At 41.5% G+C, this 13,808-nt stretch overlaps 4 protein-coding genes across 4 annotated transcripts in view; 1 reads left to right on the top strand and 3 right to left on the bottom strand.

Moving 5' to 3' along the window:
• The window catches only part of LOC128305001 (phosphopentomutase), a 56,428-nt gene extending 49,798 nt beyond the window's left edge, over positions 1–6,630 (bottom strand). Inside the window, exons 1-2 of the mRNA XM_053042270.1 lie at positions 6,473–6,630; positions 6,291–6,308 (exon numbers count right to left, since the gene is read on the bottom strand). The gene's annotated coding sequence lies outside the window, so the exon portion shown is untranslated. The remainder of the gene's footprint in view (positions 1–6,290; positions 6,309–6,472) is intronic.
• On the top strand, positions 2,780–6,483 carry LOC128305004 (acylphosphatase-2). Its single transcript, XM_053042273.1, has 3 exons — positions 2,780–3,062; positions 4,454–4,580; positions 5,734–6,483. Exons 1-3 carry the CDS (start codon positions 2,993–2,995, stop codon positions 5,846–5,848), a joined length of 312 nt encoding a protein of 103 aa, XP_052898233.1. The 5' UTR covers positions 2,780–2,992; the 3' UTR covers positions 5,849–6,483.
• A 399-nt stretch (positions 6,631–7,029) lies between the features above and the next one.
• On the bottom strand, positions 7,030–10,242 carry LOC128302262 (TBC1 domain family member 20). The gene is made up of 7 exons (XM_053039045.1): positions 9,606–10,242; positions 9,417–9,536; positions 8,765–9,009; positions 8,499–8,692; positions 7,960–8,176; positions 7,768–7,877; positions 7,030–7,695 (listed from the first exon to the last, which is right to left on the bottom strand). Exons 1-7 carry the CDS (start codon positions 9,982–9,984, stop codon positions 7,479–7,481), a joined length of 1,482 nt encoding a protein of 493 aa, XP_052895005.1. The 5' UTR covers positions 9,985–10,242; the 3' UTR covers positions 7,030–7,478.
• Positions 10,243–12,936: 2,694 nt separating this feature from the next.
• LOC128301713 (uncharacterized) lies at positions 12,937–13,807 on the bottom strand. The gene has a single exon (XM_053038310.1). The coding sequence runs from the start codon at positions 13,531–13,533 to the stop codon at positions 13,033–13,035; it is 501 nt and encodes a 166-aa protein (XP_052894270.1). The 5' UTR covers positions 13,534–13,807; the 3' UTR covers positions 12,937–13,032.
• Between the last annotated feature and the right edge of the window lies 1 nt (position 13,808).

Below are 13,808 nucleotides of genomic sequence, written 5' to 3'. Positions count from 1 at the left end.
ATTCTCATGCTAAAACATCATCTTAATTTTACCCTAATGCCCAAGTAGTCAATGCAACCAAGGAAATAGGGCGCTGCAAACGAGAAATCAATCCATGTCGAACTTACAGCTAAACATAGCTTACAACTTACAGCTTACATTACATAAAAAATTATCCAAAACTAAAAATAAAGCAATTTTCATTATGCTAATAAGCCCTCTTAACAACTTGTCCTTGAGATAGGCATCTCATCAATACTATGATATGTTGGTACACGCAGCATTAAAAATAGCACTCGTATTTACGCAAATCAAACAACACGTTTCAACAGGACTGCGCTCGGCAGTGACGTTCGACCGTTAATGGATTTTCCGTGGACAGATGCTGAAAGGTACACATCTGTGGTCCAGTTTAGAAAAATTATACATCTTGAAAAAGTGCGACATTTACGTGTAATCATACACCAATCTGTCACCATGAGACTTTTGAAGTAGAATTAATATATCGAGACGCTAGAAAAAGGGAGTTTGATAAGTGAGCCATGAAGCTGTTGCGCTTTAAAACGGCAAGGAAAGGTTAAAGTCGAAGCATTTATCAGCAAAAGTCACACACATTCAAGACCGAAATGTTGAGTCGACGACCGGAACTAAACGCTTGGCCCTTTCTCTATAAATCATTTCGTACCGAGGGAAACGGGAACGAAGTGCAAGTGTCGCAAAATACACGACCGATATTTATTTGGCACTTGTGCCAACGGTGGCGCTTGTTACGGAAGTGATGCTATGTTAATGAAATGCCGCGTAGCAGCATATTTACGGATAGCGGTAGAAACTTTGTAATACGCAGCATATGGTCGAGGTGGACGTATTGGCATGGTCCCAAGATTCTAGATCGTGCGGGTGAATGAATTGCTGTACCTGTACGACAAGACCAAGGCTGACTGTGAGGATCTCAAGCTTCATGTGGACTATGTTTTTTTAATAAAAAAAATTTAAAAAAATCATATTAAAATGACCTCTCAACGGTCAGTAGAACAATATAAATCTCAATATTTATCTCATAATATCAACCTTGAGTGAAAATTCATCCCACCACGAACAAAAGGGAATTAAAAATATCAATCTTAAGGTTAATGTGAACTGAAACTGTACACGGTGCAATTTCGTGCCAACACATTAGTTTTCGTTCGTTGAACTTTAATTGTACGCCAACACACAAATAATTGCAACGCAATGACAATGTGCTCGTTTTTTCTGGCTTTTTTTTCGAGCCTCAGTCACGCACATCGGCACTTACATTGGCATACGTTTTGGCATTTTTTCGGGCAAGTATAATGGTAATGGTATGCGTATTGGCATATAACGTTTGAATGAGTTAAAATCACAAACACACGATAAGTTTTCGTGAAATACTATTGATATGAATTGACCTATGTGTATAATCTTTTGATGTGAGTGTTGCACATCACAATACAGAGAACAGCGATTTGATGATGGTGATAGTGTTACTTAAAATTGGAATCAAATTATTGTTACGGCATATAAATTGTCAACTTGAGAGAAAAACAAGAAATTATTTAACAACAATTAGATTATTCAATTAACTATATTGTTTCCAAATAAACTTCAAAATAAGTATACTCACAGTGATATCAGATCAGATGAAATATGCCAATAGGTTTAGCTTAACGGCTGCTAACAGTAGCCGTTAATTTTTTTTTTCACCTTCACTACACTAATTCTACTAAAATCGAAACCATATGTCCTAACCGACCATGCGCCTCCATTAAACTAAGTGTGAAACACCAGGCACCTCCATCAGTTTTATTACAGGAGCACGGCTTAATTCTTGCGCCACCCCGATGTTGCTAACAGTTGCTATAAAAATATTGAAGAAAGAAAATGGATGCCGAAAGAATAAGATGTTGAAAAATACATTCGAAATTAGCAGATAGAAACATTTCTGTTTTACCCATGATCCTCATTAAAAAAAACAACAAATTAACTGTATTTGTATTCGTTCTCAAAAAACATAACGAAAATGTGTATGAAAACGTCTGAAAAATGTTAGCATTCCAATCTAACCGGCAACAAACGCCACTTACGTGCCCCTCTAGAAACTACCACAAGCAAAATATATGACATAAAAATGGATTTTCAAGTGCCCCCCGCGCGCGGTACCACAGTTGCGCATCACCCTTAGCCTAAAAAACCGTCCATCCAACACTAGGCCAGTTGGCTCTGTTTGTTTTGCATCAGCCACCAAACAGACATGTAACGTACGGCAAACAGAGAGCAACAGGGCAACAAATAATGTGACATTGTAAAAAGAACTAAAACGCCACAACGCGTACACCACTCTGGGCGGGATTGGTGTTGGTGGTGGTATGATAACAACCGAACCAGTGCCAGAGTGCCGAAGACGATCGCAAGTGGATATTTTCGTCCCACGGGGAAATCGATCGGTTGAGAGAGAAAAAAAAACGCCAACACGACGGTGGGAGCCTTCAGCGCAATCGCACTGCTGGGCATCGGAATTGCTATCGGGAATTGGTTAAAAAATGTTAACAAACAAGTGTAAAAAGAGAACGAATACATATCCCCCCAACGTGCTGCCGCATGTCCACCGCACCACCCGAACCCGGTGTCGAAAGGAAGAAGCATCGGGAAAGCACGAATACCTACCAAACGCTCCGTGAGATGGTGGTGTTGCTATAGTCTAAATGAGCTATCCTCGTACGCGACCATCGTCAGTAACCAGTGAGTTGCCCAACGGAACGGAAATCAACATTCGGAACTAGCGAAACGGGTACAGCCCCTTTCCATACCGAGACAGTTGTCTTACTTGACACAGTTTGACCTTGTCAGTAAAGAGGTGGATCTACAGGTTCACTGTAGAAAAGTTCGTATAGTGCGCAATAAACAACACTACTCGGGTGAAAGGTCGACTAAAGCAACCCCGTTTGTAAAGCAACGAAAAACCAACAAACCAAAACAGAAACCTCTCATCATCATGGGTGTTCAGGATCTGCAGGATCATGTGCTGGTGCAGTGTGACTTCGAAATCTTCGGTCAGGTGCAAGGTGCGTTATTCTTACCGAAAACACGTGGTGAAATCAGACATTCCGTGGTATCAGGGTGTGAATATTGAACGGATTCGTGTGTGAAAATGCGTGTAGCACTGCATGAATGTTACGGACAGCAGATCGAGCCATAGTTTGATTGATGTTTAATGGTCGTGTTGGCAGCATCATTAATTCAATATGGATCGTTTCTTCAAGGAAAACGCTTACACCTAAAATGATAAATGATATAATGTATTTAAACTGGAAAAGACTTCAAAAGATCAGAAGAGCAGTTAAACCCCTCTTAAAATAAAACAAATAGGAACCAACATAGCCTTTCTTGCTAGAAACTGCTCAGACAGACAGCATCCTCTAAAAGTAGCAAGGATAAACAGAACAAAAAGCAATGAAGCCACTAATAATATCTCTCTGCCCTATTTCCGTCAGTTGTTTACTTTTACTCTCCAATCGGTCAATTGTCTGTCAGCATGTTCGACGATGCTGGCTCGGTTGCACTGATGTTGACAACCGTGAAATATGTCAACAGGACTTTGTTAACTTAGTGACAAGGTTTGAGTTGTGCTATTTTTACATAAACCATATTACGTTGCCCACTGTCTTACCTGGAAACTGTAAACAGCTCTAGCACATGCAGTTAAACCAACGGTACGCTTACTTCACAACTACCAAACGAACAGTTTGACCGATTTTTAGCGCCTTTCTAGAACGTTCGCCTCCCTTGCAATGGTGAAGATCAATACATATCGGAGACTTTCGCTCGATCAAAGACGTAGATTTCGATGACCCAAACGATACGCCACCGAAATCGTATCCAATCGAATGACTTCAACCGTTGGCTAGTAGCTAACGGAACAGTGCAGGCGCACACGGGCGGGGGTAATCGTCCCACACATTAGCTATCACGCTTCATCAGCGTCTTCAGGGCAGATATACCCCGAACGTACCAGAAAGTCGTACCGGTTGCATATTTTTAGCATCGAGTTTTAGCCCTCGCCCGTCCGCGTGTTGATCTGCTGCCGCAATTTTCTCCCACTGCTTCCCTCCCATGGTCGCATGTGTATCCTATTACTTAATTGTGTTTGGGACGCCGCGCATTGTGTCGAGAGCGTTATTTATGGCCCCGTCTTTTATACGATGCTGTGCGGACGTCTCGTGCCGATTGCTTTCGTTCAAAGGGCGTGCTGGGAACTGACGATGCCCTACGGTGATGGGATTGGATCGGCATCAATTTCGGGATGCACGTGTCAAAAATGAGACTTAGATTAGCATACGATTAGGTACCATATGGTTTCTCGAACAGATACATGTTAACCACAACAAACGAAAAGAATCTTATTTGCTACTATAAAACGTAACACAGAAACATGATATTTTGCCTTGTTTTCCAGGATGTGGCTTCACCAAGCACTGCCGGGACAACTGTTTGGCGCTGAGCATTAAAGGATGGGTGAAAAACTCCAAACAGGGTACCATCATGGGCAAGATGCAGGGTGCCAAGGGCGATGTCGGTAAAATGTAAGTATGCCGCTTCTTTTCATCCATCCACTAACCACAGCGTACAAATCAAATATGGCTTCCGGGCGTGTAGCTGTGCCGAAGATGCAACGGAAGCAAGGACTTTCGTTATACGCAATGGCAAAATGCACCGGGAATAACACTGGTAGAAGTGTATCTAGGTGAAGGTTAGAGAACAAATTAATTACCCCACTTGTTGCCCTACTTCAGGTGCCGGAAATCACGATGACCTAGCGCAAAACTAGCTTTTTTAATGGGAAAGATGACCAAAAAACTAACTGCGGCAGGTTGTAGTGAAAGTGACTGTCAACAGGATACGCTCTTAACGGGGATTTCCCTTGCCGACGAGCATATTTGCATGCGTTGCGCGTACGAAGGAATTTCAGCATCGCTGAATACACGGGCCAGTAGTGGTCGCTTGTATTTTTTCTAAAAATAAACAATCATAATAAGTATACTTGTTAGGAGAGGAAAGTGTATGGGGCTATAGTACTTGGGAGGATGTTGGCTACTTTTCAACCAACCAATACCCACAGCCAACAGACGGCGACGCCGCACGTACAGTAACCGCGTTAGCGTACAGTGACACTACAGGCCGCAGACAGAAGGCATGAACTTTTTTTCATGACGGGTTTTTTGCCCGTCGCCAAGACAATCGTGAAGTTTATCGCCCGCCGCCATCCATCGTGATGCTCTCTTTTATCACTACACCAGGCACGAGAACGGATTGCAAAACCGATCTGAATTGCGCTTTGAAGAAAAACGACTACCAGAGCTCGTTGCCACCCAATATTGCCCAATAAATTACCTGTCAACGTATGCAATCGTATGATAAAAGATTTTTGTTGACCATCACATGATCGTACGACATTTTCTATGGTGCTGGCAAGGAGTGCAAGAAGAGGAGTAAAGACTGATTGTAAATACAGGATTTTCAGAGAAATTTCAACCTTGACATAGGCGCTTGTTTACGATGTGCTTGACCTAATTGTGCTGCTCGGACGATCGGGAGAGTGTCGCGAGAGCTCTATAGGTTTGCATATGAACCTGCTACGGAGTTAACAACTAACACGCACAACTAACTTCTATATCTTGTGCAATGTTTCAAATTTTGTACCGAAATGTTTTCATCATGGTCTTTCCCTTTTTTCAGGGTCGATTGGCTTTCCAAAACCGGTTCGCCCGGATGTAAAATCGACAAGGCAGAATTCACCAACTGGGGCACTTGTTCGCGGTTGGCGTTTACGGACTTTGCGATTAGATTTTAAGTTAGCACACCCTTGCCACCTACTCACGCACCACAACGTGGGATGATAAACACGTTAAACGCTAAGCAGTGATGTATTCTATTTTAATTTGGATAATAATTCTATGATAGACATGCATGGAAGGAGAAACCATGTGGCACTGGTCCGAGAATGCTTCTTGAGAGAGACAGAACAATGTTCATTCGCGAGCGCGAATACGTGTGAGAAGCTGTTTAGATGATATTATTATTATGTGTTTTCTATGTATGTTTTACTGTTTGTCCAGTTGGCAGAACAGGACGTATCTGCACTGTATTCGAGTTACCGGTATGGGAAGAGAGGTAAATTGACAGGGCGATAGTGTAGGAACAGCAAATCAATAATTGTACTCAAGTGTAGGGATCCGTTTCCGTTCGCTAGGCACTTCCGTTCGAAGTCGGTAGTCACCAGTAAGTGTACTTACGCTCAACACGAATCACACCTAAAAGCAGTAGAAAAAAACATAAACACACATTACTCATTACATGCAGTGTTATCATCCGCAATGAACGAAGTCTTCGATAGGTTAAGAATATTTATATTGATCTGTAAATACTGTGAATGAGAAGAAAGATGAAGATGAGAGCAATAAAGCACCAATCTAACCTGTGAAGCTATTCGATCCTTTGTTTGTTCGACACAGCGGCTCCCCGAGAAGGTACGACCGGTTTCCTGTGAAAGATAGGTTCGGGGAGATGCTAAGCACCGACCCACACTAATTTTTTGCACAATTTGTCTCACTTGGGAGGATCACGGGATTAGAGAAATAGAGATTTCACACCCTTTTGTTATAACTCGAAGAAACGTGGCAAGAAAGAACGCATTGAAACACAAACTAGCCGAAAGCACACAGTTTACCACAGCACAAGCGCTAAAAAAGTGAATTGTAAACAAACAACGTATTTGACAGCCGGTCCGTGCAGTGTTGCCAGTTTGGTGGATTTAATTTGCGAAACACATATTTCAGTTGCACAAACACAGTCTGTAGATTTTAAATGGGACCAGAGAATTTAACCTGATACCATATAATTTATGGAATATTCATTTCATTGAAAGTTAACTTGACATGTTTCTTTTCAAAAATTAACAGATCTCTAGCTGCCGGTGTACGCAATTGAAAGAATTTTATTTATAAATCTTGATGATACAAAAAATATCGCACAACAAAAAGAAATATTTTAAGCTATTCGATGAAAAACCCCACCAGCTCCAATCACCCATTGCCAGCAAACGATCCCAATCTGGCTCGCAACAGGCTCGCTACTGTTACATCAACATCACGATAAGAGATGCGAACAATCTTCCAGCATATGTACAAACGAAAAAAAAACGAACCTAATAAAACAATTGCAACAGGAGCGTGAAAACGAGCGATCGGAACGTATTGAAGGCATACATGAAACATGTTGAAATATGTAGCTCAATGATACGCATAAAAGGGTATAGAAATAATACATCACAATTCGCCGATTGAAAGCATAAATGATCCATCGGTTTACTGCACCTGTGCGCTGTTGCCACCCGCATGCCACGAACGTCCGAAAACGGCCAGTGGATTAAACGAGGCACATACGACGAACGACGACGGTAGTCGCGTTCGGAAGAGCTCCACTCATCTGACCGCTGCCAACGGTATGTAGTGCGCCCGATAGTAGTACGCACAGAACCCGACCAGTATCGAGAATGCGGTCGTAACGAAGACGGACCGACGGGACAGGTGCAGATGAGGCAGAAACCGACTGATGATGGAGTTCGAGACTGGGGGTGGTTTTTTGCCGTAGAGTTTTCGATATTCACGTTCACATTCTTCATTAATTCGTTGCTGTTTCCTGTGCGAGATGGAAATGGAATATAGGTTATTAGGTTCGGAAGGTAGATAGAGTAAATTCAACGCTGCATACTCTTTGGCGATCATCGTTTCGACATCCTTTTCGATTACCCGGGGAGGATACTTTCGGTACAAATTTTCGGCACTCTTTAGCAAATATTCAAAGGGGAGATCTTCAGGTAGCTAAAACACAAAACGGAAAATATAACATAAAATGTGTTATTATTGTGACCTTTTTTGACATAGCGCTACTAATGGTAGTTACCTGTGAGAGTAAACAGTGCAACGATGCCATATCACAGTCCTCCTGAAATATCTCGTTCTGGCGATAGATTACGATCGCGGAGGTAACATAGATTGGCAGGAGAAAATCGGACGCCAGAAAGTAGTCGTACAATCGTACCACCGAACGGTACGAGTTGAGACTATGCCCGAACCAGGTCAGGTACCATGGTAAGGCGAAGAGTGTTCCTACCGTAGATCTGGAAGGGAATTTAGTTTAAATTTAATAGTGAGGTCCTCGCGAACAAACGTTTTTCTTTAACATCTTTTCTAGTGTTGAGTGAGTCTGATTCTTATTCTTAAATCGGGATGAATCTTTGAACTGAATATATGGATCTCAAATTCTATTCTGAGATTTCATGAATCCTCAAGGGTCCATTAATCCTCAAAGATTCATGAGAGATCATGCATTTCATCATGGAATGGAATCTCTTGAGAGTCGTCTCCTGATTTGAATGACTCCTGTTTGAAGTATCATATGAATGACTCTTCTCAAAAGATTCTCTAAGCATTAATCTTTACCTTTCCAGGTAGCTACACAGTGCTGCATTTTCCCGGCGTACAAGCGGATAAATAAACATCAATCGCCGCTGCGTTGGTTCCATTGTTTCCTGCATACATTCGACCAAATGGTTCGTAGACAGTATTTCCATCACATGAAATGCAACCTCTTCACCCACGACCAGCAGGAACGTGATGGCTACATCGTGGTATCCCTTAAAATAGGAAAAAAAAAACGTTTAGATGTATGTAACAAGAGCAGCTTATTTAATTGATAGTCCACCCACTTGGTAATACTTCAGATGAGGATGCTTGATAATGACACGAAGAATCAGCACGGTTAGCTGATCCTGCAGTGCCACACGCTGCTCGTATGGAATGCCCGGTGGAAAGCGCTTCAGCGAGCGGTTCACGTCCAGCACCACCTGATTATACTCGGGATGGTTATTCAATTCCTCCAGCGAGGGTGCTGGATCGACCTGTTGTGGGTCAACACCGACCAGCAGTGGCCAGATCTTACGTCGCAAGTCATCTGCGGGAGATAGGGAAATAAAGTATTTTGGACGAAAACGTTAACGTCAATTAAAGCATTTCCGCTCCAAAACCTACTCTTAGATAAACCATCATTAATTAATATATTACAATAACACAAGCTCATGTTAGAGTGCATTTTGAAGATTTGAAATGCAATAAAGACGTTCGTTACGCCTTGGTGCTCCTATTCGCTATACGCGGGTTTCCATTACGCGCAAAAAACTCCTTCCTCGGTGTATACAAACACACACACGCGTATGAATGTTCGCGCATGAACACCGTTCGTGGAGTTGTTAACTGTAACTTTCACGCGCTTCAAGTTTCACTCTTATGGTTCGACCTTGGCAAAATAAAGTCTGTATGGACGCGCAGACAATAAATGTACACTCGAACACGCCAACTTACCATTTATAAGACCGTACTCCGATTTGGCAAACTGCTGCCAGGCCTCTAAAGGCGTCTTCGGGTCATCTAGTGCGTTTTCGATCTTAATGCGTTTTAATTTTTCCTCATGATTTTCCGGAACTAAAACGACACCAAACGGGAAATAAAGTGAATCGGTTTGACACACAATGGAACGGGGACTGTACGTACATTTTTCGAAGCTTAGCTCGGTCGGTTCGTCAGACCGTCGATGATTGTTCGGTTGTACGAGAGCAATGTTTTTCCCGGCCAGTCCGGGAGATGTTGTGCCGCTGGAGGAATTGTCCTCATCGTTCACTGTAGTAAGGCGCGCTGATTCGTTAATTTCATCATCAATTTTATCGGTGCACTGTTGCACCCCACTACAACCTTCGGTGTCACTTCCAAGAGCCTGCATTCCGGATTCGTTATCACCGTTTGCGGTCGGTGCGGGATTACATGAATTATCTGGCGTCGCTAAAGATTCAGGATGCTCGTCACTGTCTTCTGCATCACGGTAGGACGTAGTACGCTTTTCCAATGGCCCATTAAACTGTTCCACCCGTTCCATAGTGCTGCCGTTCACATTCCAATGCTTACGGTACGCTATTAAATTATCGGTGTCACTGTACGGCCCCTTATCCGAAGCACTGAGTCATGTAATCGAGTACTACCACTTCCAACGCGCTCCAGTCGCAAAACGGCAACACGGGAAAATGTTCACGCCGCTCCTACGAACCGAAGCTTATCGATTTTCCAAGAAGGAAATTGTGAAGAGCAGCTGTTTTTCTTTTTTCTCTTGCAGCTTTGGTGTTGGAGATTGTTAATATTTTTTGTTTTTGCTTTTTCTACGCGACAACCTTTCAAAACAAATCTTTTCCTCAAGCAAAATGACCCAAGCAACATTTTCTGCTTGAGTTGATTGACAACAATTTCGCCCGGGGAAAAAAGTTCGTTTTCGGTTTGAGGAAAATTTACAATGGACCCCGATTATCCGTGAACATAAGGACTCGCCAGTTGCAGGATAACTAGGTAGCACGGCTAAAATTACATCTTCGTTAGGGTTTAAACGTGCGAAAACTATGCTATTTCAACGGATTTTAACATAGGTAAATAGCTGAAATTTAAGTTATTGTTCATAAATTAACACAGTCTGTCCTTAAAACGTAACGGGGGCATCCTTAAATCGAACACAAAGGACAGCATTTAGTTTAGCAAGGTTAGAGAGTGGGATATTATACGGGAAAAACAAGAAGTAGCATTGGGGTTGATTTGACAGCCCTATAAGGGCTCATTCAATTAATACGTAACGCTGATAGGGGATGGGAGGGGATAAGTACCAGCGTTACGATTTGTTACATAGGGGAGAGGGGGGATTTAACTTTTTGTTACGTAACATACAATAAGATTATACTTAGATTCCCGCTTCATACTATATGTATGAAAAATTAACTTATATTAGGGATTTTTATACAAATTCCATGTTATTTATCTTCTTGTTGATTGTTTAAAGGTAAAGTTTCTTGATGTTGTCTGATACCAACTCATCGATACTGATGTCCACTAAGATGGTGATTTTAAATTCCGGTTTGTAACAGTGGATGCAGTTTATACCCAGTGTCATATAACAAGCATCGTCGACTCGTAAAACAAGTATTGAGCTTGAAGAGCTCTAAATAGTCTAAGAATCGTCTTGCGTTTAAGCAAATGCAGCAAATTTTTCATTTTTTTGTTTCGTTAGAACGGCCTGGTCGTATCGACTGCAAAAAATTTTAAATCTACTAACATATATCCAAATTAATGTTCAAAATTATAAAAATATTGCCACGTGATGCATCAAAGATTTCCGCTATCTCAAAGAATTTCAGTTTGCAACACACATTAGTTCAATTCAATATCATTTAGTGCTCGGACGCACATTCACGATACAATGATCAACTTTCAACAACTAGAACGTGCTGCATCATGATCGGTGCTTGTATGACCGCGTTTGAAGTCAGCATACCACCTAAAATAGTTGATTTTAATGTTGCTGAATTTTACGATGCTTATCAATTCAATTTAACCGATTTTATCCTAACCATATGCAATGTTTTACTGACATTATAAATTAATGATGATCAACTGGGTGTTAAATGATAACAATGGGTTTGAGTTTTGAGTTTTTTTGACACTTCATGATCTTGGCCTGCTGCAGGAGTCCTCTAAACCACCTACGGTCGAGCGCTGTCGTTAGCCAATCCATAATCCCGATATGTCTGTTGGACTCATCAACGGCATCCCTCTAACTTAATAAGGGCCTACCAAGCCTCCTCTGTTCATGAAGATGACCTAAAACGGCTTTTTGGACAGGGTCGTCCCGTGTTATTTTCATGACATGACCAGCCCACCGAAGCTCAGACTCATAGAGCTCATCATTGTAGCGGCTCCATTGTCCTTCCACACATACGGGGCCAAAAAACCTTCTGAGCATCTTTCTCGCGAACGCGGCTAAGAGGGTTTAGTCGGTTTTGGACAAAGACCATGTCTCACTGGTGTATGTAAGTACTAGGGCTATATAAGTTCCATATACTCCCAGCTTCGTTCAACTGAAAATTATTTACTAAATCTACTTTATCGACAAATACATTCGCCATTTTTTTAGATCCTATAAATCTGTGTTTTATAAAAAATAGTTAGTCAAAAGTAAAGTAAATGAATAATGAGAATGAACAGAAGACAACTAGGCAAAAGAAAGGTTGCTGGATAAATAAGAAATGAATAGTACTGATAAATAATTTACGTACGAATTCTTTTTCTTAATAGATTACATCGATTCGCCATGATACTATGTAATGTAAACTGTAATGTAAACTCTCAAACCAGCTTCTTAAACTTTTTAAATGTATGATTAGCGAATGAATCTTTCGTTTGGGATCTGTGGTGTTGAAGATTATCCAGAACCTATCCAGCCTAGGTTTAGTTCACTTTGTACATGCCAATTATGAATTATATTGATGAAAGATACGGACATCTTGAAAATAAACATGGTTGATGAAGTATCGTATGCAGAATCGTAGCTGTATAGATTGAAGTAGATTCTAAAACCGCTTAAATTATTAGCAACGATCAAGCAAGTCAACCTGGCGTGAGTAGTAAATTTAATAGGCTGTATGTTTGTATATTTATGCGTTAGTCGAAACACGATTGGATTACATAGATTACCTAAGAAAACTTATTTATTTTTTAAACAAGGGGGGGCGGGGGTGTCAACGTAATGTTACGTAATTAATGGAGGGGGGTTGCGTCCAGTGTTACGTTTTGTTACAATTGGGGGGGAGGGGGTCGAAAATTGACAATTTTTGCGTTACGTAATAATTGTATGAGCCCTAATGTAAAGTTACCTGGGGAATTATGTTTGAGGCACCCTGTAAATGACGTAGAAACATAAATTTGAAAACATCTATGCTACGTCTGGAAGCGATCGTGAGTTAGTTTTGTTAATTAAGCTTAAATAAAACCAATATAAAAATTATCATCCGTTTTGTTTATATTTGAGCCTTTCAGCATAATGACTTGCGTACAAAAGCAACGGCTACATAGGCAACCTGAACACATAGCGATGTCAAGGATAAGATCTTCATTTTTTGCTTTCGGTGAGACTTTTCATAAACTGGATCACCTCAGGATCACACATCAGTGAGCTTTTCTTTTGATTTAATATCATCGCAAATATGTCCATTCGTTGGCTGGACTTGGCCGGCCTATCACCCTTGTCACACGCTTCCCGGTCGTTCAACTCTCCGTCCTGATCGGTGGAATTGATGCTACTGTTGGTTGTATCATTACTGTTTGCTGCACCAGGCGACAGAAGCAGATCGTTTGTTCGAATAGCCGTAGCAGGGGTAGATGAAACGACTGCCGTTGTTGGCGTATTTGATGTATTTTTAGATCCATTCTTGGTTTTCTGTCTTTTCGTTCTTGGAGCTCCGGTTGCATTAGCTCCCGCCGTAGAGCTGTTCTTGTCCTTGGGTTCATGTTTATCGGGTGGCGAATCTTTGACCGTTTCCTGCAAACGCTTCTTCACGTGGAGGTTGAGTTTTTCCTTGATTTTGATATCACTTTTATCGTCACTTTCCATCGTGTCCCTCTTCTTATCGAAGACGCTCACTTTCACTTTCGTTTGTTATCATGCAAATCGCGCCCCGCTTCATCGGTATGATGTAAACAAATCGGTGTGAATCATCGGTGAAGGTCCTGTACACCCATTAGCAGAAGCAGCAGCTGCATAGCGTTTAAATCATACCTTTATTGCATCTAAATTATCCAAACAGCATTTCTCTTGACCAGTTTCAATAATTCATGCCCGCAAAAGCACAGAAAACAGAATCCACAATGATTGTAAACATGATTGCT

This window comes from Anopheles moucheti, chromosome 3, assembly GCF_943734755.1.
Source record: "Anopheles moucheti chromosome 3, idAnoMoucSN_F20_07, whole genome shotgun sequence".
In the NCBI taxonomy this organism is placed as follows: domain Eukaryota; kingdom Metazoa; phylum Arthropoda; class Insecta; order Diptera; family Culicidae; genus Anopheles; species Anopheles moucheti.
The sequence above is the reverse complement of the archived record's forward strand: the minus strand, read 5'-3'. Positions and strand labels throughout refer to the sequence as shown.